Source organism: Grampus griseus (assembly GCF_964374135.1).
Source record: "Grampus griseus genome assembly, chromosome: 11".
Classification (NCBI taxonomy): domain Eukaryota; kingdom Metazoa; phylum Chordata; class Mammalia; order Artiodactyla; family Delphinidae; genus Grampus; species Grampus griseus.
Window position 1 is genome coordinate 56,771,699 of NC_139005.1, and position 25,308 is coordinate 56,797,006.

The following is a 25,308-nucleotide window of genomic DNA, read 5'->3' on the forward strand; positions in this document are numbered from 1 at the left end:
ACTAGAGGGCACTATTTCCACACAGTACTACAATTAGATGGGCTTCAACTGGGGTGGCTTCAGAACATATGAGAACAGAGCCCTGACCTATGTTTAAATCACACCCAGATAATCATGGCGCGTTGCTCAATGGAGATGACATTTTAATGTTTGTAATATACTTACAGGTGAAAACCAAACAAACCCATCAGTTGAAAAATAATTTTGCTAAAGTCATCTGCCATGGGTGATCTGTGATTTTTCAGTGTTTTGCTACAGAGTCATGTATCAACAGCTGGGAAAATCTGATGAGAACAGAGTGGAGCATCATTTCATAAGAAAACAATGTTCAAGCAGTTCATTAAATGCAAAGAGTGGGACCCTGAGCTGTAGCTTCATGACACGTTTCAAATAACTCCAAAAGTGAACGTCTCTGCCTACAAGGTAAAAATCTCCTGACACAGTAACTGAGATTCAGAGCTGTTCTTTCCCCAAATAGGAAGCCAATACTCTGGGAACTGTCTTGCCTGCCCTGATTAAAATGCTTCTACAGAAACAGCTATTCTACCTAATCCAGTCAACCTGTACATCAAGATCTGGAACATGGTCCCCTAGCAAAGACTTGAATTCTGACTTTAGAGAAAGATAAATATCATATGATATCGCTTATATGTGGCATCTAAAACAAAATGATACAAATGAACTTATTTACAGAACAGAAACAGACTCACAGACTTAGAGAAAAAACTTATGGTTACAGTGGGGGAAGGATGGTGGGGAGGGATAGATTGGGAGTTTGAGTTTGACACGTACACAGTACTATATATAAAATAGATAACACAGGGAACCCTGCTCAATATTCTGTAATAACCTAAATGGGAATAGAATTTGAAAAAGAATAGATACATGTATATGTATAACTGAATCACTTTGCTATACACCTAACACAACAGTGTTAATCAACTATACTCCAATATAAAATAAAAATTTTAAAAAGCAGTGCATTTAGAAATATCCACAGTAAAACTCTAATTTGATCACGGGAAGAGGAATTGGTGAACATGAACCTCAAACAATTATACCGCACAATCTCTTCTTTAGGGTGAGGACAAGAACTCTGGAGAAATGCTACCATCACGCAGCTAGGGGAAGCATATAACTCTCTCTAAAAATAGGTCATATGCTACAGAATGGCTCTAAGAGTTCCCAAAAGGTAACTGGAGTTTGCCCCTCATAGCGTGAGTGGACATGGAGACCACCTAGGAAAGCTGGAAGCCAGTGTCAGGATCAGGTTGCAAGTTCATGGATGTTGAAGGATGGGGGGCGATGGTGTACTGAGAAGCCCTTTCTGCTTGAATCTCAGGACAAGGCAGCCTGTGTGATGGGTGGTCTGGTGGAAGATATAGTAGTAAGAGGACCCAATGGGACTTCTGTTACTCTGCCAGGGGCCACGAGTGAGAAATGAAGGAAGGTGGAGAGAGGAAAGGAGCTATTACAGTGATTGCTATTAGAGCTGCTTCCAGGTCCGCACTCTTGGGGCTTACTCACAAAGGCTCAAACATTTCAGTCTGCTTGGAGAGAAGCTAGGTCTGTGCTTGCCAATAAGTAATGACCAATTTTTACCTTTTTAGGCAGAACTTTGCTACATGTAACTCCTTAAAAATACATCTTGATTTCTGCTCTACTCTCCCTGGGTTGTATCCACTGTCATTTCTTTCATTTACCACTATTACCTTTTGTCTCATTTGCCATAAATTTTTAGGCAGATTTAAAACCTTTGCCTCCATTTTTTCAATCCCAGTGTTTTTTTTTTAAATAATAAAAGAACCATTTAAAGTTTTTTTCTAACCCTTCAGAACTCCAATCCACCTTTATAAAAATGGAATTGTGTCTATCCTACACATAAAGAAGAAAACAGCTTGAGGTACACCATTAATGCAGGGCTGGAGTATGTTTCCAATGCCTCCCCAAATCTGGACATCCCCATAAAAATATTTTATAAAGATATGATTATAAAATAAGAGAAGCTTAAAATGTTATCATCTGTATCATCTAGGAGGAGGTAGGACAGAGTGGATATGTGCAGATTTCGGAGCCAGGCTGTCCAGATTTGAATCGTCAACTCCATCTTTATTTCTTTGTGACACTGTGCATGATATTCAATCTCTCTAGGTCTCTGTTAGCTCACCTGCAAGAAAGACATAAAAATAGTACCTGCCTCAAGGGGTGTTGTGAAGAGTGGATGAGATAATATGTTAGCCTGGTGGTTGGCATGTGGTAGATGAGCAGTCAATACGTTAGCTTTTATTATGCGTTCTCTCTTCCCACGCATGGGCAGCAGCTTGCTGGAGGAGCATGGACACGTGCCCTCCCTCGTCCCCTGTCCACTACACACACACAGCGACATGGGCTCAGTTATTATCCGGGCTGTTTGAACAATAGAGAGACCTCCCTGCCACAATCCTTGAGAACAGTTTTCAACTTGAGTTTTCTGGGTTATTGCCTCATGTCTTTCTCTCCGCTTTCTTTACTATATCCATGTTTGCCGCCATCTTGGTCCTTTGTGTTGGAGTGGCACCTGGTCTCTAGAACAGGAGCAACCAAGTGCAAGAAAAAACTGAGACCAACAGTGAGCTTCTAGACTGGCCATGAAATGTTTAACTGCCTTGAGTATTTTAAAACTACCTCATAAAACTGAATTCTAGGGGAATTCCCTGGTGGTCCAGTGGTTAGGACTCCATGCTTTCACTGCCGAGGGCCCGGGTTCAATCCCTGTTCGGGGAACTAAGCTCCCACAAGACGCACAGCACAGCCAATACATACATATATACATAAATAATAAAACTGAATTCTACTTGACTTAGAATCTGAGTGGTGGTGGTGGGATGAATTGGGAGATTGTGACTGACATATATACACTAATATGTACAAAATAGATAACTAATAAGAACCTGCTGTATAAAAAAATCAATAAAATTAAATTTAAAAATTAAAAAAAAAGTCTGAAAAACATTCTGAAAGCCAAACGTGAAATTTGCTGAGAGGAATAACAGCATGACACAACATGATGTGCCTACTTACTAAACATATTGATTTGTAATGTATTTTTCACTTATTTTCCATAAAAGATGGGAATGTGCTCCCGCCCCCCAACAATATAGGGCTAGTTAGGAGTACAGCCTCTGGAGCCAGACTGCTTGGGTTCAAAGTCTATTGTCAGCCTCACACCCCCGGTAATTTACTATTCCGTTATTTCAGCAATAACGTAAACTCTCTGAGCATTAGTTTCCTCACTGTAAGGAGGGGATAATAAGTCCCTTGTGAGGATTAAATGCGATAAGGCACGTAAAGGGTCACTACATCTTATCGAGTTGTTACTTTTAGTGATGTTACTTGGCGTTCAGTAGGATTGACTTCTAAATGGTTGTTTGCTACGTTATGATCCCCATACTGTCAGGCTGAGAAAACAAGCTGTGGTTGATAGACTGTGTTGCATGGTGTGGGTCATAGGTTTCGCTAGAATGAACGGTGTTTGTCTGAAGGAGGCTATGTTGCATGTGCATAACAGCCTGGAAAGATCAAGGAAACCTAGAATATAAACTTAGCTCTGTTATAACTAGTGTTGTAACCTGTGGTAAGTGTAGTAAAGCTGTTGGTGTCCCACCTAGATCACCTTTATCGGGCTGGTTCCCCTCCACTGTTGCTCGGAGTATTGGCCATGGATGGCACACAGCTGCCACTTCTCTGGAGAAATCACCCTTGGCTGTTGAGAGTGGCCTAGTCCAGAGGTGCCTGGGAAGTTATGCCTCCACCATCCCCAGGTGGCCTGACGTCAATGGCTGACTGACATGGGGTACAGATGCCCCGCCCACTGGCCACAAGGTGGAACAACTCATGCTCCATCTCTCCCTGTGTGATCAGCCTGAGGCCAGACGTCAGTAGAAATCACCTCTTTGCTTGGCTTCGTCTCCTCTGTTTTGCTTCCCTTACTTTCCTTTAGGCTTCTCCTGGAACCTTCCTCTCCAATCACTTGGGACAAGAATCCTCGTCTCAGGCTACTTTTGGGGAACCTCACCTAACACCTAAAAGAGGAGATTCTGGGTCTCAGTTTCACATGACAGAAAATGAGGGCGTTGAATCCATTTTTCACCAATGGGTCCATTTCGTGAATACAGATTTTAATTTCCCGAGTATTTTGTATGCTTTGTACCCTCATATTCAGTTGTATGCATTCTACACTCTTTCCCGTACTGATATAGCCAAAGGGAGATCAGTTGAGGAACAGTTAAGTATATATCGCCTAAGTTAAAATTTTTGAGCACTGAAATGTTTTTCTGCTAGGGAGAGCAGGGGACAGAGGTCAGGACATTGCCCCTTGCCTGGAGGAAATTACAGTAAACAGAGGCTTTGAGCTTAGGTTGCTTCCGCCACTGCAGACATCTTTCTGGCTGCGACAGAAATCTCCCAGGCTCCGCCAGGTTGAAACCCCTAAGAAAACCTTTCAACTCACATACCTGGGTGCTGTATCATCACTTGCACAGTATTTATGGACACCAAAACAAAGCATGTTATGGTACAGTGTAAAGAAAAGTTAGAGAATGATTGCTCATTGGGTATCAGCAACCCTTGGGGGCCTGGGGAGGCCTTGGTTATGATAGGAAGAAAACCTCCATTTATGCCATATTCCTACTGGCACACTCACTGATTTCTGAGGCAAATTTAAGTCAGGAGTGAAACTGCCTTGTTATAATGAGGCCACCCCTCCTTTCTGGACGGTTCTCTAATTGTCTTTGCTTGCTTTTTACCTCCAATAAAAAATCAGATGAGAAAAATGTGGAAATAATGTGAATCTACCTGTTGATTTCCTTTCCATAAAATTGGCTATTAGTCATACAGTAGCCTAAAGGGGAAATCTGCAGAAACTCATATGTACAAGTTCTCTGTCTTCCTAAGAAAATGTGTCGTTCTAGGGTCTGAATGTGATCTCTTGTTTACTGGGCATTTGGAAGCTGGCAAAAGCCAGCTATAAAAGTACAGTTCCCTTGAGAGTGACAAGTGAGGAATTTGAGGAGGACAGGAATGGGACAAAAGAACAAGGAACAGGAGCTAACTGTGGCCTCCTGCTATGCCAGCCATGTGACATTTGTTGTGTGGCTTAACTGTCACAAGAACTGTGCAGGGCATGTGCTATTCTTCTCATCACAGATGAACAAACAAGTTCCAAGTTATACATGGAGTAGGTGTGGAGCAGTCATCTGAATGTGTTTCCCAAATTCATGGACTCACTATGGGAAATAAGTTCATCTGTTAGATGAGAATAGATTTAATTTGGTATTAATAGTTATTAAATAACATTAAATGGCCCAATTTATAAACAGGATGAGAAAACCTGTAAGTCAATTGACAGTTAAAAAATATTTATTATGTCAAATGGCAGGTTCAACTGTATCAATTCAGTTTAAAAAAAGTTTCCCTGTTCCTGAGTTCAAAAATATAACTGACCGAGTATAGGCTTGTGGAATGGAATCAGAGAATAAAAAACGAAAAGAGTACTAGATTTACGTTCCTTTTCCTTCTCAGAGGCACAATACCATTTTATATTGCTTGTTAATTCTATGGTACCCTTTGAAAAAAGGTGGAACAGATATTATCATACCTATTTTGTAGATTAGGAAAGCTATACCAAAAGGACTTAATTAACCTGTTGAGTCACTTATTTAGTAAATGTCAAGTAACATTAGCACAGAGACTCAGCACTGTAGTTTATCATTAGGCTATTTGTTTTTATGGAATTAAAAAAAATAAATATATGAGATCCTCAGATGTAAAGGAGCATTAATGAATTAACTCCATAATATTTTTCAAGTGTTTACAATGTATCAGGCTTACAGGAACCATGGAACACACAAGAATATCTTGAGCCTGTACCTGTCCTTAAGATTCTCACAAGCTGGTGAAGGGACAGGACAATCCATCAGAAACCAGTTTCAGTCCCTTTCTAAATTATTCTTTAATTAAAATCACTACTAGAGGAGCGGTACATGTGAAAATTCAGAGGTGTTAAAAATCACCATGGGCTTCGGTAGGTGTCATGGACAAAGGTAGAAGGTATGTTTCGTGTTGGGATTTGGAGACTAGAGAGAGATATAAGAAGGCTGAAGAGGAGCTAGGTGAACAAAGGTGTACATGTGGACAGGGACATGACACACTGAGAACAGACTGGAGGGTTTATTTGGGGGCAGAGTGGCAAACAGATTTGGAGAGAATGATCAGAGCCAGATGGTACAGGACCTCTGAGGCTCAGCAAGGTATTCTGTGCCTTATCCTATAGGCAAAGGGGAGCTATTGAGGATTTTTACACAGCAACAGAACATAATGCAAGTATTCCTATAGCGAGATAAATCTGAAGAGTGTATAGTATGAATTGAGGGAGAGAAAAGAATTAGGTCAGACAGAAAAGATGAAATAAAGTAATACATGTGAAATATCTAACACCATTAGTCCTGATGTCATTTTTATAATCATAAGACATAATAATTCAAATATAAAGCTAATGACAGCTGGGTCCAGAGTGATGGTTACAAAGAGAGGAATTGATAATGAGAAAATCCAAGTAGAAAGAATCAGTATGACCTGGTGACTAGTTGGAAATAGGGAGAAATGAGGGGACTGCTCTGTCCCTCACCTTATAATTCTTTAATCTTCAGAACTTTCAGGGTATATCCTTTGTACTCAGTTAAGCATATGCAATAAGTCTATATTTTCTCTTATTTAATTTTAATTTAAAATTATGTTTTATTATCAATTATGTCAGAGTAATACATTCTCCCCATCAGGGATGACAGATTTATATGGCATGACCCAAAAGATTTTTGGGGACAAATGACTCATAATACAGCCTTTATGGTCTCATGGTGATTTTAATGAAGCCAGACTTTCATGCAATAAACAGAGGATTATTATTTCACTCCGGGATCAGGAGATGGAAGGCTGTAAAACACAAGGCTATTTTCAAAGCGCCATTAGAACATATAAACATAAATTAAGTTTTAAGGCTTAAAACTCTCATGAAAGTTTTCTTACTACATGGAACACTGTATGTCTCTCATCTTTTATCACTCTTAAAACTCATCACTATGTCATCTTAGCAAGGGAATTATGGTAGAAAAGCAGGGTGAAAATAGGGATGGTGGAATAAGCAAAGTGTTTCCCTACAACTACTGGCCGTTAACCTGAGAATTATTCACTATAACACTCATTCATTCATTTAAGCATTTATTTCCAGGAGCTCTTGCTTTTTAGGAATTATGTTCTATATGAAAGAGACAAAGAGACAATTCAATCATGTATGTGCCCTAAAGAAGCTTAGAGTTTACAGGGTAAGACAGATTAGTAAATGAAAATTTTACCTATACCTAAGAAGTTTATAAATCCTGTATGCACACAAGGCTATGGGACTCGGGTAGAGAGGAATGGAGGAGACCGAGCTGAATCCATGTTGGTAGGTGGGCTACAGGAAGAAGGGAAGGAGGTAATGGCTTACAAGAGAAAGTGATGTTTGAATTACCCTCTCCATATTCCTTGCCCATTGATCACTTCTACTGCTCACCGCAGGACCGCTTCTCTCCTTTCTGGGTAATCCAACCACAGCCTCTTCTTCTCTTACTGCCTTTTACATGGTTGATTCCTAAAGGAGTACCTCCAGCTCAATCTACCTGTTTGATAAAACTCTGAAGTTAAGGGGAGAAAGGAGTGTGTGTGTGTGCCTAAAGGTAACCACCCAAGAACCGGAAAAGTAATGTCTTGGAGGCCAAAGAAAGAGAGTTTCAAAGAGGAAGTAAGCATTAGGGTTGGATGTGAAAAGAAACGAAACGTGTGCTTTGACTTTGGTGATTATACCATTGATATACTTGGCAAGCATATGTGAGAGAAACAGTGGATGCAGGACCTGAAGAAGACTGATGAGGCACCAAATAAACTCTGCTCATTTAAGACACATCTGAACAAGGAAGAGAAGACAAGACCATAGGAGGAATTGCATTAAGGGAGTTTCTTTGATACCAGAGAGAACCATTTTCATGCTGAGGGTATAGCATTAGCAAAAAGGTTGCACTTGAACATAGAGGAAGAAATTTGATGGAGTAGTCATCAGCGTTGGGAGGAAAGGACATGGAGCCCTTGTGGAAAGAAGAGCTTTCTCCTGCTCTGAGGCAGGAAGGAAGTGGGAGGTGATGGGTGGGGATGACCAGGGCGTAGGGAATCCACTTAACACTGATCACACACTTACTCTCTACAGTCTCCCATGTGGACCAAAAGATGAGCAAGACACCATCCCTGTGCTCTCCTTTCTCAAACATTCACTTCATTTAAATGAATTAATGGATACTTAACCTTATGTTCCTCGTAATTCAAACATGCCCAGCAGTAGCCTATGAAGGGCAGGATGCTGGGAATAGGTACTCCCCGAAGGACTGAACCACTGACTTTGCTCAGAATTGGTGGTGCATGATGATAATAAAAATTAGTCTGACTTTCAGTCAGTTTTATGATCATATTTAAATCATCTGTAGAAAGTGACCCTCTTATCACTTTCATCTGAGCAGATCTTTTCTGCCACCCTGCCCTTGCTACACCACCAGTACTCAGATGCCTGCTTCAAGGTTTCTCTTTGAAGCAAACATAAAGGCATGAAACTAATTTAGGTAACAAGAGTAAAAGAGCCTGAAGGAAGTGAAGAAGTCAAGTTTAACCCCTTCATATTACAGAAGAAGAAAAACGAGGCCCAGATAGGTGAATGATTCATCTGAAGCCACTCAAACCAAAAATGGCAGAGCTGGGTCTGGAGTCCAGTTCTCCTGACTCCTAGTTGGCCTTAGGGAGAAAGTCCATCTTGTCTACCTTTCCAGACTGCAGCTGAGACAGCAATTTGGTGGCATCCAAGTAAGAGAATGGTCCATGTAGACTCATGGATTCATAAGGAAACCAAAAAGTCTTTTGGGGAAGGAGGTAGGAAGGATGACTTGATTGTTCTCCATTTCCCTTCCATTATGGAGTCAAAGTGTTCTCCTTTTATAGAACTTTGGAGATCACTGCAACAAATCCCTTTCTTTTCACTTCATTCATTATTCTTTGACAATACTTTCAAAGAAATTTGAATTACCCACTTGGTCTTTTGCAGTTCTTAAAGCCCCAAACAATATTTTCTGAAATGATATATGGGGTGTGTGTGTTTGTGTGTGTACGTGCATGTGATGGAAAATATAATAAAAATGTGTATACATGATCTAAAAACCTAAGGCAACAACAAGGACAGTGACAGAAAATGGAGATCCAGGAAAATAAGTGGAGAATGAACCTGGGAGAGTACCCTGAGAAGCTCTTAGTTCCCCACTACCCTGATGTGCAATGTTGGATATAATACCAATCATATTTTATATATAAACATGAAGCTTCTTATTTTAAGACATACCATGGGAAAGCTTTGCTTAATATTTTGGGGAAGCAAAGAATTAGCCCCTCATTTAAACATTTTGCATATTCTAGTTTTCCTATTTAAATTTGCTTTAAATGAGAATGTATCAGTGTAAGTACATCACAAAGGCAGGTAAGGCAACAAAGATAATGTCATGAAGCTTGAGATATTTACTGTTTGTTTTGCTCAAAGGAAGCAGAGGGAAAACTTTATAAAAATTAATTTGTGGTATATACTCCTTCTACCTTACTACAAAGAATGTGGTCTTTGGTGGGAAAGACTCTAAGTTTATTTCCAGTCTTTCTATCTACCAGAGTTTTGACGATGATTAAACAAGATTAAATGGTTATAGAAGTTGTCCTGTAGTTGATGAAGACTCGGCTTGGGTCTATACCAGCTTATGAAAATCAGATGTGACTAAAAGATTATTGATAACAGAGCAAGACTCTTTTAGGGGGCAAGAAAGACTACTTCCTCCTGGTGTTTATTTGGTTAAGGTTAGGGTTCTACCCAATATGCCAATCATCTCTAGTTCTATCTTTTTCAGTTGGTGAATACTCTACAAAAAAAAAAAAAAAGTGAGGAGGGACCTTCAATATGGCGGAGGAGTAGGACATGGAGATCACCTTCCTCCCTACAAATACAACAAAAATACATCTACATGTGGAACAACTACAGAACACCTACTGAATGCTGGCAGAAGACCTCAGACTTCCCAAAAGGCAAGAAACTCCCCACGTACCTGGGTAGGGCAAAAGAAAAAAGAAAACACAGAGACAAAAGAATAGGGACAGGGCCTGCACCAGTGGGAGGGAGCCGTGAAGGAGGAAAGGTTTCTACACACTAGGAAGGCCCTTCACTGGTGGAGACTGCGGGTGGCGAAGGGGGGGAGCTTCGGGACCGCGGAGGAGAGCACAGCAACAGGGGTGCGGAGGGCAAAGAGGAGAGATTCCCGCACGGAGGATCGGTGCCGACCAGCACTCACCAGACTGAGAAGCTTGTCTGCTCACCCGCCGGGAGGAGTTGGGACTGGGAGCTGAGGCTTGGGTTTTGGAGGTTAGATCCCAGGGAGAGACCTGGGGTTGGCTGTGTGAACACAGCCTGAAGGGGGCTAGTGCACCATGGCTAGCTGGGAGGGAGTCCAGGAAAAAGTCTGGAACTGCCTAAGAGGCAAGGGACCATTGTTTCTGGGCGCGTGAGGAGAGGGGATTCAGAGCACCGCCTAAACGAGCTCCAGAGATGGACATGAGCTGTGGCTATCAGCGCGGACACCAGAGACTAGCATGAGACGTTAAGGCTGCTGCTGCAGCCACCAAGAAGCCTGTGTGCAAGCACAGGTCACTGTCCACACCTCCCCTCCCAGAAGCCTGTGCAGCCCACCACTGCCAGGGTCCCGTGATCCAGGGACAACTTTCCCAGGAGAACACACAGTGCACCTCAGGCTGTTGCAACATCATGCCAGCCTCTGCTGCCACAGGCTTGTTCTGCATTCCGTACACCTCCTTCTCCCCAGCTTGAGTGAGCCAGAGTCCCTGAATCAGCTGATACTTTAACCCCGTCCTGTCTTGGCGAAGAACAGACGCCCTCAGGCAACCCACGTACAGAGGTGGGGCCAAATCCAAAGCTGAACCCCAGGAGCTGTGCGAACAAAGATGAGAGAGGGAAATTTCTCCCAGCAGCCTCAGAAGCAGTGGATTAAATCTCCACAATAAACTTGATGTACCCTGCATCTGTGGAATACCTGAATAGACAACGAATTATCCCAAAATTGAGGCAGTGGACTTTGGGAGCAACTGTAGACTTGGGGTTTGTTTTCTGCATCTAATTTGTTTCTGGTTTTATGTTTGTTTTCATTTAGTATTTAGAGCTTATTATCATTGGTAGATTTGTTTATTGATTTGGTTGCTCTCTTCCTTTTTTTAAAAACAAAATATATTTTTTCTTTTTTCTCTTTTTGTGAGTGTGTATGTTTATGCTTCTTTGTGACTTTGTCTATATAGTTTTGCTTTTACCTTTTGTCCTAGGGTTGTGTCTGCCTGTTTTGTTGTTGTTTTTTTAGTATAACTTTTAGCACTTGTTATCATTGGTGGATTTGTTTTTTGGTTTGGTTGCTCTCTTCTTTCTTTCTCTTTTTTTTATTATTTTTAACAATTAAAATATTTTTTTGATTTTAATAACTTTCTTTTCTTTCTTTCCTTCCTCCCTTCCTCCCTCCCTCCCCCCCCCCCCCTTTCTCTCTTTCTTTCTCTCTCTCCCTTTTCTTCTGAGCTGAGTGGCTGACAGGGTCTTGGTTCTCTGACCGGGTGTCAGGCCTGAGCCTCTGAGGTGGGAGAGCCGAGTTCAGGACATTGGTCCACCAGAGACCTCCCGGCCCCACGTAATATCAAACAGCAAAAGTTCTCCCAGATATCTCTGTCTCAACGCTAAGACCCAGCTCCACTGAACAACCAGCAAGCTCCAATGCTGGACAACCCGTGCCAAACAACTAGCAAGACAGAAACACAACCCCACCCATTAGCAGAGAGGATGCCTAAAATCAAAATAAGGTCACAGACACCCCAAAACACACCACCGGATGCAGTCCTGCCCACCAGAAAGACAAGATCCAGCCTCATCCACTAGAACACAGGCACCAGTCCCCTCCACCAGGAAGCCTACACAACCCACTGAACCAACCTTACCCACTAAGGGCAGACACCAAAAACAACGGGAACTAAAAAAGGTCTGAAGAACATAAGAGCGGTAGAGGAATAAAGACACAGGTGTAGAGAATGGCCTTGAGGACACCGGGAGGGGGAAGGGTACGCTGGGACGAAGCGAGAGAGTGGCATGGACATATATACACTACCAAACGTAAAATAGGTAGCTAGTGGGAAGCAGCCGCAGGGCACAGGGAGATCAGGTCGGTGCTTCGTGTCCACCTAGCGGGGTGGGATAGGGAGCATGGGAGGGAGATGCAAGAGGGAGCGGATATGGGGATATATGTATACGTATAGCTGATTCACTTTGTTATACAGCAGAAAATAACACACCATTATAAAGCAATTATACTCCAATAAAGATGTTTAAAAAAAACAAAAACAACATGTAGGGGGATCCCGTAAAACCTCTTACCTCTCCTGAAGTCCTATGGGCTTCATTTTGAAAGGAGAAGGGCAGACAGAGGTGGTGGCTTTGATCTCAGGAGTGTATTGGCCTTGAGGGTCCACGACCACATTCAGTACCTTTGGAACCTGCTCAGGTTGGACCATACTGTTGGCTGTCTTGGCCTCAGACTGTGCTGGCTGTAATGCAATGGGTGATAGGCGGATCTCCTGATTTTTCTCTTTATCTTGTCTCAGGGAAAGCTGAAATTTTTCTTTTAATCTGTAAAGAATCTATAGAAGGAGATATAAAGGGTTCCTGTCACATTTTTTCATGTTCAACAACAAAGTATGATCTCCTCCATCCCAACCTAGAAGACAAACCAAAATAAGGTTTGATGATAATACAAGGAAGGAAAGCTTTCTGGGATGATTTCTCAGTTTTATGGTATTGAGGATTTTCCTCAAAAAGATATGCTATTTGTTTCTCGTTATGGAGGACAAACATATTAAATATATACATACATGATCTACTCCTCAAATATAATTCAAAAGCAAATATGGCTAATTTTATAAAAGTGTCAGATGTCAGTTTGATCACATGTAAGCTCTTACTCAAAGTGACTGAAATGGAAAACTTATAGAAGGAATAGCCATGAAATGGGGGTTTGTGACATGTATAGAAACAGAGATTTGTATCCAGTACAACAAATACTTGAAAAAAATTAAATTTAGGATATGTGTCAAAGAATAATTTGGGCAACCAGCATTTCCTTTCTTACCCCTTGCTCCTTTAAATTTTTAATGCATGTAGAAAAACCGCAGAAGTATCATGTTCCTTCATTCTCAGAGCTCTTTCTGGAATTGGCTAATTCAATCCAGAAAACTTTTAAACTTTTAAAAGAATTAGACTGACTTTGCTGGGACACTTCAGTGGACCAAGTTTGTCCTTCCTGTCCTCAGTCTTCCCTTTTTATCAGCCTTCCCCCCTCCCACACGTTTCTCTCCTTTCTTTTAAAAATACTTATTAACTGTTATATTTTTATATATTTTTAATTTATTTTATTTTTTCAGTTTTATTAAGATATAATTGACATGTAACATTGTACACGTTTAAGATGTACCATGTAATGATTTCATATTTTTTCTCTTTTCTTGATAATAACTCCTTTACTCCAGTTCCTACAGAGAGTAGATGTCCTTGTGTTTCTTCAAGTCTGTTCTCAGGGAGGTGATTTGATAAGTTATTCACATGAAGTGGTGACTCAACCTGTAATCTGCAATTACAGCACTGATGACAGCAGCATCGTAAAAAACCTTAGGCCAATCAAACTCCCCTGTTTAATTTCTGGAGTCCATTAGCTGAATGACTTATATTAGGGGAGAGGGCAGTCCTGGCACTTGTCAACCACATTTACTCTAACTAGACTTGAGGCTAATTTTTTCTTTCCAATTGCCTTTAAATTCTAGTCACCTCTATATTTGAAATCTATTGAAAATATATAAGATTGAAATATATATTTTTTCTTGTTAAAGGATGAACACTGATGAGAATTTATTTCAGGAAAATTTTAGAAAATCTTTGTCCGGTATTCTCAGAATATACTGGTAAAGAACAGTCTATTTGACAAAATATGATTATAAAAAAAAGAATCAGGATGAAATAAAAACACAACAATCTAAGATGAGAAGGTATCAGACTGAGATTAAGAAGAAAAGAATTCAAAGAACTGAAAACTCAGCAGCAGGGTGTAAATCTTCTTTTAAGCAATAAAGAACAGAGCTGACAATGCAGAAAATACAGTCAGTGGTGGATACGGCAAAGTTGAGAGACTGCCTGGAATTTATAGCAAAGGATAAACAAATGAAGATGAAAACAAGAGAAAAGACGGGATATGGATGTCAGAGAAGAGTCATGGTAAATAATAAACAAGAATAAATGAGAGGGAAGCAGGTCATTCAAAACTATTTTTCAGTGCCCACTTACGTTATGCCTTGTGTGAGGTACAGGGTATTCCGTTGTGAACAGAATAGAGTGTACCCTCTTCTTATGGAATTTAGGGATATGGAATGAAAAAAGTTCTTAGTTTTATTTTTTTTTAAGTGTGTCAATTGAAAGAAGAGTAAATGTGAGAAGAAAATCGAGCAATTTTTGTGACTTGAGAAAAAACGAACATTACTGAGGATGCATGAACCCCGTATCTAGATAAATTGATGTTCATGTGAATAAAGCCAACAGAAAGAATTTCTCAGATACACAGCATCTCAGAAAATATATTACCTGTCTACTTTTCTTGAAAAATTTTACTCAAAATCATGAGAAATATGACTCAGAATAAAGAACTGAAGACGTAGAAATTGTAATATGAAAGGGAGCTCTGGAATTATTTAAACACAGAATGAAAATGAAATTTAATTATGTCTCAGTTCCAACATCTCAGGTTGTGATAACAGTAAAGAAGTTTGAGGAAGGCAGAGAAATAAAAACTAGGGGTGAATGTATGTTAAGTGACTTTTTAGTTAGGGATACAGAGGGAATGGGAGTTAGAGCGGTCACTAGAGGTCCTTCTGACCTAATTATACATTAAAGAAATTGCAGTCTAGCTAAATAACGTTTAGCTGCCGGTCCAAAGTCAGCAGTTAGCCGTGGCAGAGCCAAACTCAAAGGCAGCTCTGCCTCACAGGCCTGATCACTTCCCACCCCTTACATGCTCTTCGCCACACCATCCTTCTTAAAGATTGACTCTGAAATCACATCGGCTGCCGATGTGATTCTCACCACTGGGTTTCAACAGCACCAAATCTGAGTATATCTTTTGTACATTGAAAGCTCTCTTTAAGGAAAAGGACTCTATGAACATATAAGGTGTAACTAGATATACATATTAAAATATGAAGATGAATACCCTTACCCCGTGCATAATGCCTAAGGATGGGGAGGTTTTTTCCAACTTACTGCTTCTTTTCAGTTTCTATAACCCTCAAAAGGCAATTTGCCGCCATTCTGCACAAACAAAAACCACACTAGAACAATATCAATCAGATGACACATCTGTGTTAAGCTAAATACCTAATTACTAAAAAGATGAGGCAATTAGAATGTAAGGTGGGACAGCTTTTTATTTTTTTAATTGTAAGCAAGTTATTTTCCTGAATGAGAAAAACAGACATATCTGTAACTTTACAAAAATATATTTAATAGAAGATAATGCATATATTGTATATTCTAAGTTTTTCACATCTAACTATAATACGTAAATAAAACACTCACTTGCCTGTTTACATTTGGGTTTTGGAGAAGCATATTTCAAAACTGGAAATGAGAAAGCCAAGAAAATGGTGACCTTCTCCCTATTTCCTGACAGGTGACTTTTATGATGATGTTAGTGTAAAACTAGTTCAAGTCCAAAGTCCTTCTTTACCATTCGTGAGCTTATGTTCTTGATGGAGAACCTTTGCCACATATTTTACAGTCATCTGTTTACTTTATCTCTGTTTAGAGGTCAATTTTTTTTTTTGCGTTACGTGGGCGTCTCACTGTTGTGGCCTCTCCTGTTGCGGAGCACAGGCTCCAGACGCGCAGGCTCAGTGGCCATGGCTCACGGGCCCAGCCGCTCCGCGGCACGTGGGATCTTCCCGGACCGGGGCACGAACCCGTGTCCCCTGCATCGGCAGGTGGACTCTCAACCACTGCGCCACCAGGGAAGCCCTAGAGGTCAATTTTTAAATCTATATCTAGGTAGTACGTGTAAAAACTGATTTATACATCTTTAATTAGGGAAAAGCAGAACTTGGAGAATATACAGTGTTTCTAAGCAGAGAGATTTGGGCTGTCTGACAAAATGTGGAAAGAATTGGAGAGGTTGCTACTTGGCAATAGAGCAATTGTCATGGAATTAAGCTCTAACCGAGTGTTTCTCAACCGGCAGGGATTTTGCCCTTCAGGGGACATTTGGCAACGTCTGGAGACCTTTTTTGGTTGTGGTACTGGGGTGTGTGCAGGGTGCTACTGGCATCTAGCGGGCAGAGGCTGGAGAAAATGCTAAGTATCCTACAATACACAGGACAGCCCCTTTCCCCCCGACAGAATTAGCCAGTCCAAAGTGTCAGCAGTGCTGCTGTTGAGAAACTGGCATAAGGGACCTTAAAGATAATCTGGTATAATCTCTTCACTTCACATTTAAACCCAGAGCAGCTGAATAATTTATGGTAGGTTAGAAATGAAGTCTAGGATCTGGGCTTCCTGACTTATGCCTGTAACCATTCTACTCTACTGTGTCTTCTAAATCCCCACAGCTTTCTTCCCAACCTCTTTTCCAAAGCCTCTGGAAAAGTGATGTCAGAAATTTTTCTCTGCACAGATAAAGATCTGGAATATACCATATGCATGTTTCTCTATATGAATGCACTTTGTTTCCAAACTCAACCTAAAAGCTGCCATAGGAATGGCAAGTCTATATATATATATATATTTTTTTTTTTTTTTGCTGTACGCGGGCCTCTCACTGTTGTGGCCTCTCCCGCTGCGGAGCACAGGCTCCGGATGTGCAGGCTCAGCGGCCATGGCCCACGGGCCCAGCCGCTCCGCGGCATGTGGGATCTTCCTGGGTCGGGGCACGAACCCGTGTCCCCTGCATTGGCAGGCGGACTCTCAACCACTGTGCCACCAGGGAAGCCCACAAGTCAATATTTTTGACTTTCCCTTTAAGAGCTTGTTGTTTCAATCTTGGGATGCAATAGAGTCACTTGGTAATTTGAAAAAAGAAAGAGAATGGAATATTGAATGAAAGGATCTGTAAAACTCAAAACTATAGCAGGAGAAAAAAATAATAGCAGGAAGAAGAGAACCAGAGAAACACAGTAATGAGAGGAAGCTAAAAAAAAAAAATCCTATAAAGTTATTTTGCAGCTTATAATTTTCATTTAAAAAATCTTATTAAGTGGTACACCTTAAATTTACACAGTGTTATATGTCAAATATATTTCAATAAAACAACACATAGGTGGGTAACACACAAAACATCTGTTTGGATTAAAATATGTTCAAATCTCAAAATGATGCCACCAACTAACAGTCATAGCATTTGTCCTTTGCAGTAGTTTACAGTTAGTTCTGAAATAGTTCATTCATTCATTTCTTTTAGTTTAAATGTGAATCAATTGCTACTACGTTCCAGAAACAACACTGTGGATGCAAAGATAGCACACAATCCTCGCTTTTGGGAGTTCACTGGCTTCCAGAAGAGAGATGGGTAAAAATGATGTCCAGTACCAGATACTAGGTGCAAAAACAGAGATGTGTCAACAGCAGGTATGGTGTGGTACACACTTATCACCTCTGTCTGGGTTGAATGTCTCTGATTAACACAGGCATTCCCATTTATTCCTGGACCCCTTTGTGGCCAGAAACAGATGTTCACAAGATAGTGTGACAGGACTGGAAGAAACTAACAGTGTGACTCCTTTATACATGAGATCGCGGTAAAGAGCCCAGACTTTTAATCCAGATAGACTTGGGTTCGAATGCCAATGCCTCCCCTCAGACACCCACACACATATACCCACCCACTGCTTGCTCTTGGTCAAGTCACTTATCTTCTCTGATTCTTGGTTTCCTCTTCAGTAAAATTAGGAAACTAAAATACATTAAGTGTTTATACATAGGGCCTATAATTAATAATACTGTATTGTATACTTAAAAGTTCGCTAAGAGGATAGATCTTACGTTAAGTGCTCTTATCACAACACAAAATAATAATAATAAATAAAGAGGGCAGGAGGAAACTTTTGGAGGTGATATATATGTTCATGACATAGATTGTGGTGATGGTTTTATGGGTGTGTGCTTATCTCCAAACTCGAGTTGTTTACATTAAACATGTACAGCTTTTTGTATGTCAATAAAATGGTTTTAAAAATACATTGTTTAGTACCAGGCAGTAAATTTAGTACCAGTAAATGGCAGTAAATTTAATACCAGTAAATGGCAGTAAATGGAAGAAAATAATCGTTATTATTGTTATTATTATTTTTCCTATTATCGAGAGGGTTGTATTTTGAGCTAAATGGTTTTTATTAACCAGAAAAAAATTGAAAATTAGTTTGAGACATGCCTACTTTGGTAAATGGTTCTGTAAACAAAGCGTTTCAGCTAGGAACCTAGTCCCATTTTCCTCAATCCCTAGGAATTATATATAACATATTAGAAAAGTATGGCTATTTATGTCCACCTTTGACATGCATTTTCTTTGTGATGCTTGGGCTGTAGTAGGTAGTCTGATAAAGAATTTCCTGCCTCAGCTACCAAGACCATGACTAGAGAAACTCTTTGGATGACACATGAATGGCTCTTCTATGGGTCTAACAAGCCAGAGCTTTTATGGACCCAAACAGCTCTTTTTTATGTGTTTTCTAAAATTGCTTTTCAGTAGCGATCTGGTTTATAGACAGATCTACCTACATTCCATAAATACCTTTTCACTTGTTAATAAACCTCTAAGTGCACTGAAGATCTAATGTAGTTGATAAATGGTGTTCTTTCTATTATTTATTCCAACTTAGGGACTAATTCTTCTTAGTAATATATTCCTCCACCTAAAGCAGACTGAATGGATTGGAAGTTGCCCACACATCTTTTCTTGGAAAATTGTATTTGTCTATTTGTTGCACCACCCACTCTACATTCACATTTGAGAGGTGCTAAATAAGTCACACATTTGAAAATGTCATGCATGTCTAATTTTATGCCTGGCAACACACATTTTTTCTTAAATTTTAAGGAAAGTAAATAATATGCCACATTTCAAAAAATTTGCCAAGGCTTATGTTATTGTTACAGAGCACATAAGCCTCCATGACAGCAATTCACCTATATAATTTCATAATAAAACCACATGCTTTTCATTTCTATGATATGAGAAAGGCTTGGACACAAATAATGGCATTCGATCTTTCATAAACATAATTAATGCCAGAGGGAAATTTCTGAGTGATATCTTTTCCTTTGCCATGGAATCAACAAAATTATGGGAAACAGAAACCAGAATATACTTGTTTGAAAATCACAAAAGTGATAGTATAACTATTACTGACAGATCCAAGGAAAAACTTACTTTAAATCAAGATCAGTATCAAAAACATTTGAACAAGTACAAAGATAAGCTTATTTTAGAGAATCACATTTGACTAGTCCTTAAATGTGAACTGTTTACTTGTCAGTGGTTAAGCTGTATCAGATAAATATAACTTCATCTTAATCCTGTCTATCAGGTAGTATTTATTTTTCCATCAATATTAATTCCTTTCTGTACTACTGGTTCCCCTGTTATTTTATTTTATTTTTTTGCAGTACGCGGGCCTTTCACTGTTGTGGCCTCTCCCATTGTGGAGCACAGGCTCCAGGTGCACAGGCCCAGTGGCCATGGCTCACGGGCCCAGCCGCTCCGCGGCATGTGGGATCTTCCCGGACCGGGGCACGAACCTGTGTCTCCTGCATCGGCAGGCGGACTCTCAAGCACTGCGCCACCAGGGAAGCTCCCCCTGTTTTTTTTAAAATGACTCTTTCACTTTAAAAAGTAAGAGAGTGTTTGAAATATATCATTCTACTACTTTTATTTATTCAAGAACTGTTGGAATACAAATCAAAATGTGTTTCTTCTCTCTCACTACTCGCCATCTCCAATGCATTCCTCTCCCAGGAAATGGAAGCACCACCCATCCAGGTAGTCAGTCAAATAATGTAGGAGTCACCCTTCATTTTTCTCTTTCTTCCTCCCAGAGAATCAGTACACAGCAAGTCCTGTCAGTTCCACCTGCAGATGAATCTCCATCCTTCACCCCTCTCCATCTACACCACCACCCTCTACTCTGGGCCGCCATCATATTTCTCATCAGCCTAATACAGCAGCTGCCAGAAGGGTCCTCCTACTCCCACACTTCACCCCAAGCTCTGTCCCCGACCACTTGCCACCAACAGAGACCACAATCTTTTAAAATATGCAAATCAGATCACATCAAAGCTCTGCCTAAAACACTCAGCTTACAGCCTTCTCCTGGAAACCAGCGAGGCCCAGCTGCCCCACCTGCCGTATCCTCTGCCAGGGAGCCCCTTCCCTACATGTTCGTATGTCTCAGATGTCTCCAATTGCTCCACTACCTATTGCTTCAGCTCACTATCATCTCTTCATGGCCCTTAAGGCTTTTGAGTTTCTACAAAATTAATAAACTTTATTTTTTAAAAGCAGTTTTAGGTTTACAGAAAAACTGAGCAGAGAGCACAGAGTTCTCATATACCGCCTCTCCCATAGCTCCCTCAGCAACCTTCCCTGTCATTAACGTCCTGCATTCGCATGGCGTACTTGCTACTCTTGAGCCTACACTGATATGCTATCATTAATGAAGTCTAGAATGTGGATTAGGGCTCACTCTCAGTGTTGTACATTCTATGGGTTTTGACAAATCCCTAATGTCATGCACGCACCATTACAGTATCATACAGAATAGTCTCACTGCCCTAAAAGTCCAACTATTCATCCCACAGCTTCTGGCAACCACTGATCTTTTTACTGTCTCTATAGTTTTGCCTCTGGCAGAATGTCATATACTCGGAATCACAGAATACGGTCACTACTTGATTTTTTAAAATGTTCATGTAATTACTGTCTGGGTACCCCTCTGGACTATAGGACTCATGAACACAGGGACCTCATCTGTCTTGTTCCTTCCTTTGTCCACAGGGCCAACAACAGGCTCACAGAGAGCCCTCTGCAGGAATTACTGGATTGAATGAATGGATGAATCTACCTACCAGCCCAGTAGGGAGCGATCACCTTCACACTTCTGAAACATTCCTTTCTCAGTCTGTTCTAGTAACTTTGGAGTAGCCTTATTTAGATTTTTGAATTTTACATGGATGTTTTGCAGACACTGGGAAAGGAAGAGTTAGTTGTTCCCTGGCCCCAGGTAGCTGAGGGTGTGGCTACTACAAGTCCTGTTACTACTTGCGATCAGTATGTCAGGCAGGAGTTCATCCAGCCATGGTGGATACAGGGGCGCTCCCTGAGCTGGAGATGCAGAATCTGGACCATATCTAACAAGTGAACGGTTGCTCTGCTCTGTCTCTCTCAGCCCTCTAGGACTCACCAGCTGCTCCGGAATCTGCTTTCCCACTTTCCTCCTTGCCTTTGCTCTTCTGAATTGTAAGTATTTACTCCCTGAATAATCTCTATTTTTATCACTCTGTATCCCTTTCTATCCTCCCCTTCCTTCCAACGTTCCAAGCAGAAAAATACCCTAATTGTGACTTATGAGAGGGAGGACAACACTCGAGATTTCCTTTATTTAAAAAAGAAGAATCACATATTTTAAAACACAAGGAACCATAACAAGGAACCACACCCTCTCTACCTAAAAAATGCCCAGGGGTCTCTGCCAAAATTTCCATAAAACCTCCAACTTTCATTAAAATTCTTTACCCTTAATCTCCACTATTTAAGATATAAAAATCTTAAATTATTCTTTTGTTGATATTGTCACAATTTTTAGAAATCTTCTCTCTTAGTGCCTGGCCCATAGGAGATGCCTCTAAATTCATGATAATAGAAACTTCAGAGTGCATGGGAGCTTGCTACTTTCTGTATTTTAGATTCTAGGAAATATGCCCATCTTCACACTATTCAAGGCCTTAATTGTTTTATATCCTTCAAGTTGAGACCCACTCAGCCTCTGTTTTCCAAACGGAGCCCTAACCTTTCTAACATAAACCTCTTCCAGGAGGAGGAGCAGAAATAAACAAAATCCATTAAGACACTTCGCAACACTATTGCTTGTGGGAAGAATAATTAGCATGATGTCTTTGGGGGGGGGGGCTGTTAAAAACTAAGGAAGGAATGTTTTTAAAAATGTGCAAAATTAAAAAGAACATAGCACACAGGAAGAAAAGATATTAAAACCCATCTGCAAACTTTAAATATTTTAAGTTATATCACAGAATTTTCAAAAGAATAGGAAAATCTTATCATTCTATTAGAAACGTACCTGTTAACTCATTCAGTACCAAAGAGCACTGCCTAGTCTAGTGTGTTTAGGTTTATTTGGGGTTCTATGTTTTTAATATGAAATACACTTTTAAAGTCTTCATATCTATAATTTGTAATTTACAGAGCTATTTGCAGTGTATTCTTTCATACTTTTACGTTATTCATTCACCTAAAAAATTAGTTGATTATGGATTGTTTAGCCCTTTAGCCTATAATCATCTCCTTTTCATGCCTGGAATTTCATATATTACTTTCAAGGCCCTTTAAAAATAAGAAAACCTTATTTTTACTCATTAAGAAGTAAGCTTGCCCCAAGACATATTTCTTTATAAAGTTTTCCCCAAGTTGCACAAAGATAATATAAAAGAAGAAATAAAGCAAGTCCAAAGTGTACCCATGAGACTTAAATGGCTTTGAGGATTCCACTGACCTCGGTAAATCACTTTCTAAAACTTCGTTCTCAGGGTTGATCAAGTTACGAAAAGCCTCAGTGCAATTACAGCCTTATTCTGCAGGTCAGAATCCATAATTCCGTAGGTTTTCCTTTAGCTATCACTCTGCTGTCAGATGTGAGATATTCCCAACCTATCAGGGTCATAGTCTTGCTTCTGTTCTCAGTCTTTTCAACATTCTTTTGAATGGCAATATATCGAATAATATTAAGCAGTGGGCTCAGTAAAGGATAAAATATATAAAGAAGCAAACTTACCATCAAACACGTTACTATAATAACAAATATGCTGAGAAAAATGACAACAGCATAAAATCCTTCTTTGCTCCAGATTTTGTCCGCTTCATGCTGCCCTTGTAAAACATTTTTCTTTGAAAGCAAAACAGAAAGTCCGATGTTAAATGAGAGCTTGAGGAGACTGGCGTTCTTATCAGACACTAAACATATTTTTAGCTTGATTCCATTCAGTGTAGAACACACCTACATCCCCCGCTGCCAGAGCTGCTTCTCAATCTGATCTAAGACATTGGATTGCCGTTCTTATACGTTAAGACGCTATTTTATCTCCTGTACAGGAGCAAGCATGCCCGACATGGCATATAGGTCCTTAGGCTTTGTGAGTGTCCCTCAGGGTCTCTCTTGGAAACTACCTGGTTCACAGGTGAGAGAGTTCTGTTCTTTTCTGTGCTGAGGAAATTGTTTATGAAGCTCTCCTTACTCTGCTTTCAGGCTCCTCCCATAACATCAACACCCTGCTTTACGTGCTGTAATACTGCTCTCTGCTTTTAAACAGAAGTGAAACAGGTGCAAACAAAATCTCATGATGCATCAATAAACAGAGCAACAATGTCGGCATCATTGCCTTTTTTTTGTTTTCTTTTATGAAATCTTTTTTTAAAAAATGCAGTCTATTTTGTCAAAATCTGATTAATGTACCACTTTAACCACATAAATTGTTAGGGTTTTATATTTTATTTAAAGCAACAGGGAACACCAGAATGTCCAGAATTATTTGGCACTATAAGGGAAAATAGTTTTACTTTAATTTATTTCTCTCTTTGTTTATTTACTTAGCTTACTATTTGAAGGGTGGAAGGGTAGAGAAAAAGCATGAATAACATGTGAATGAGTGGTTTAGTTTTATTTTACCCATTCTTTTTAAAAAAGCACATCTACTAAAATCACATCTTATAATAAGGCAATGAAATTTAATAATTCAGTGAAATTTATAGATTTATGGTTAAAGAAAATTGAGCTTGAAACCAAATGGTCCACAATTAGGAAAAAAATATAAAGGCTAAATCAAGTCAAATGCTCCCACTCATCTAAAATTACATTTTGTTGGAGTCTGCTTTTTCCCCTTTTGGTTGAGATGTCTCTAATGATTAAGAAAGCCTTGAGAAGCATGATAGTGGATGATGAAAGGCCACATGGAGAGTGGCCCTGGAGAATGAGAGGTCGTCTTGTGCATTCCAGCGTCAGATGAATTCCCAGCTTAATGTAACCCCTGGGATGACTTCAGCCTATACTATGTGGAAAAGAAGAACCACTCAGCTGATCCTAGTCAACCTACAGAATCATGAGAAATAAATAGTAGTTGTCTCAAAAAGAAAAAAAAAAAAAGCCTTCAGCAAAACCTGTACTTGTAGGTGTCTGAACCTGGAAATCACTGTTAATTATTTTTCAAGACTTAAAAAAAATAAAATGCATTCCACATTTGTAAACTAGACAAAAAGAAATATTTGCCTTGAAAAATATTTTATGAAAACTTTTATCCTGAAACTCAAGCGAGTCTTGGTGGGGAGTTGAACAAAACAGAATGGAAAGGATCTCTGAGTTCAATTGTGGTTACAATAACTATGTGAGGAAGACTTCTATTGCTTGAAGTAGTTGAGTTTCCATTTCCTTTGCTTGTAAAATATAGATATGCTCACTGTAATATCTTGCCTTCTTTAAGACACAGACACATTTATAGATGCAAGAAATGATTTATGCATGTTTTTAAAATACATAAATGGTAAGTTGATGGAGAATCTGAAAATACTTGCTGGATGAAATGAGTAGAAACCAATATGTCCTGAAAAGGAAATCTTGGGGTCAAGTGACAACGTGTCTTTTACTCATTGACCTTAGCCAGATCATATTTTATTCCTATGTCTCTGTACACATAGCTGGAAACTAAGAGAAAACTCTTGTAGAAATCAAGTATAAATATGGAAATGAGTTTTTTTGCAGGCAAATAAATAGCATCTATTGCTTGCTATAAAAGCAAGCCACTTAAGCCTT

The 25,308-nt window shown here is 39.8% G+C and overlaps 1 protein-coding gene across 1 annotated transcript in view; it reads right to left on the reverse strand.

The window, feature by feature from the left end:
* Positions 1 to 25,308, reverse strand: part of PTPRR (protein tyrosine phosphatase receptor type R) — a gene marked incomplete at its 5' end in the record, with an annotated part of 254,829 nt that overhangs the window by 83,002 nt on the left and 146,519 nt on the right. Inside the window, 2 exon segments of the mRNA XM_082666172.1 lie at positions 12,566 to 12,828; positions 23,281 to 23,391. Coding sequence (XP_082522298.1) covers positions 12,566 to 12,828; positions 23,281 to 23,391 — 374 coding nt within the window.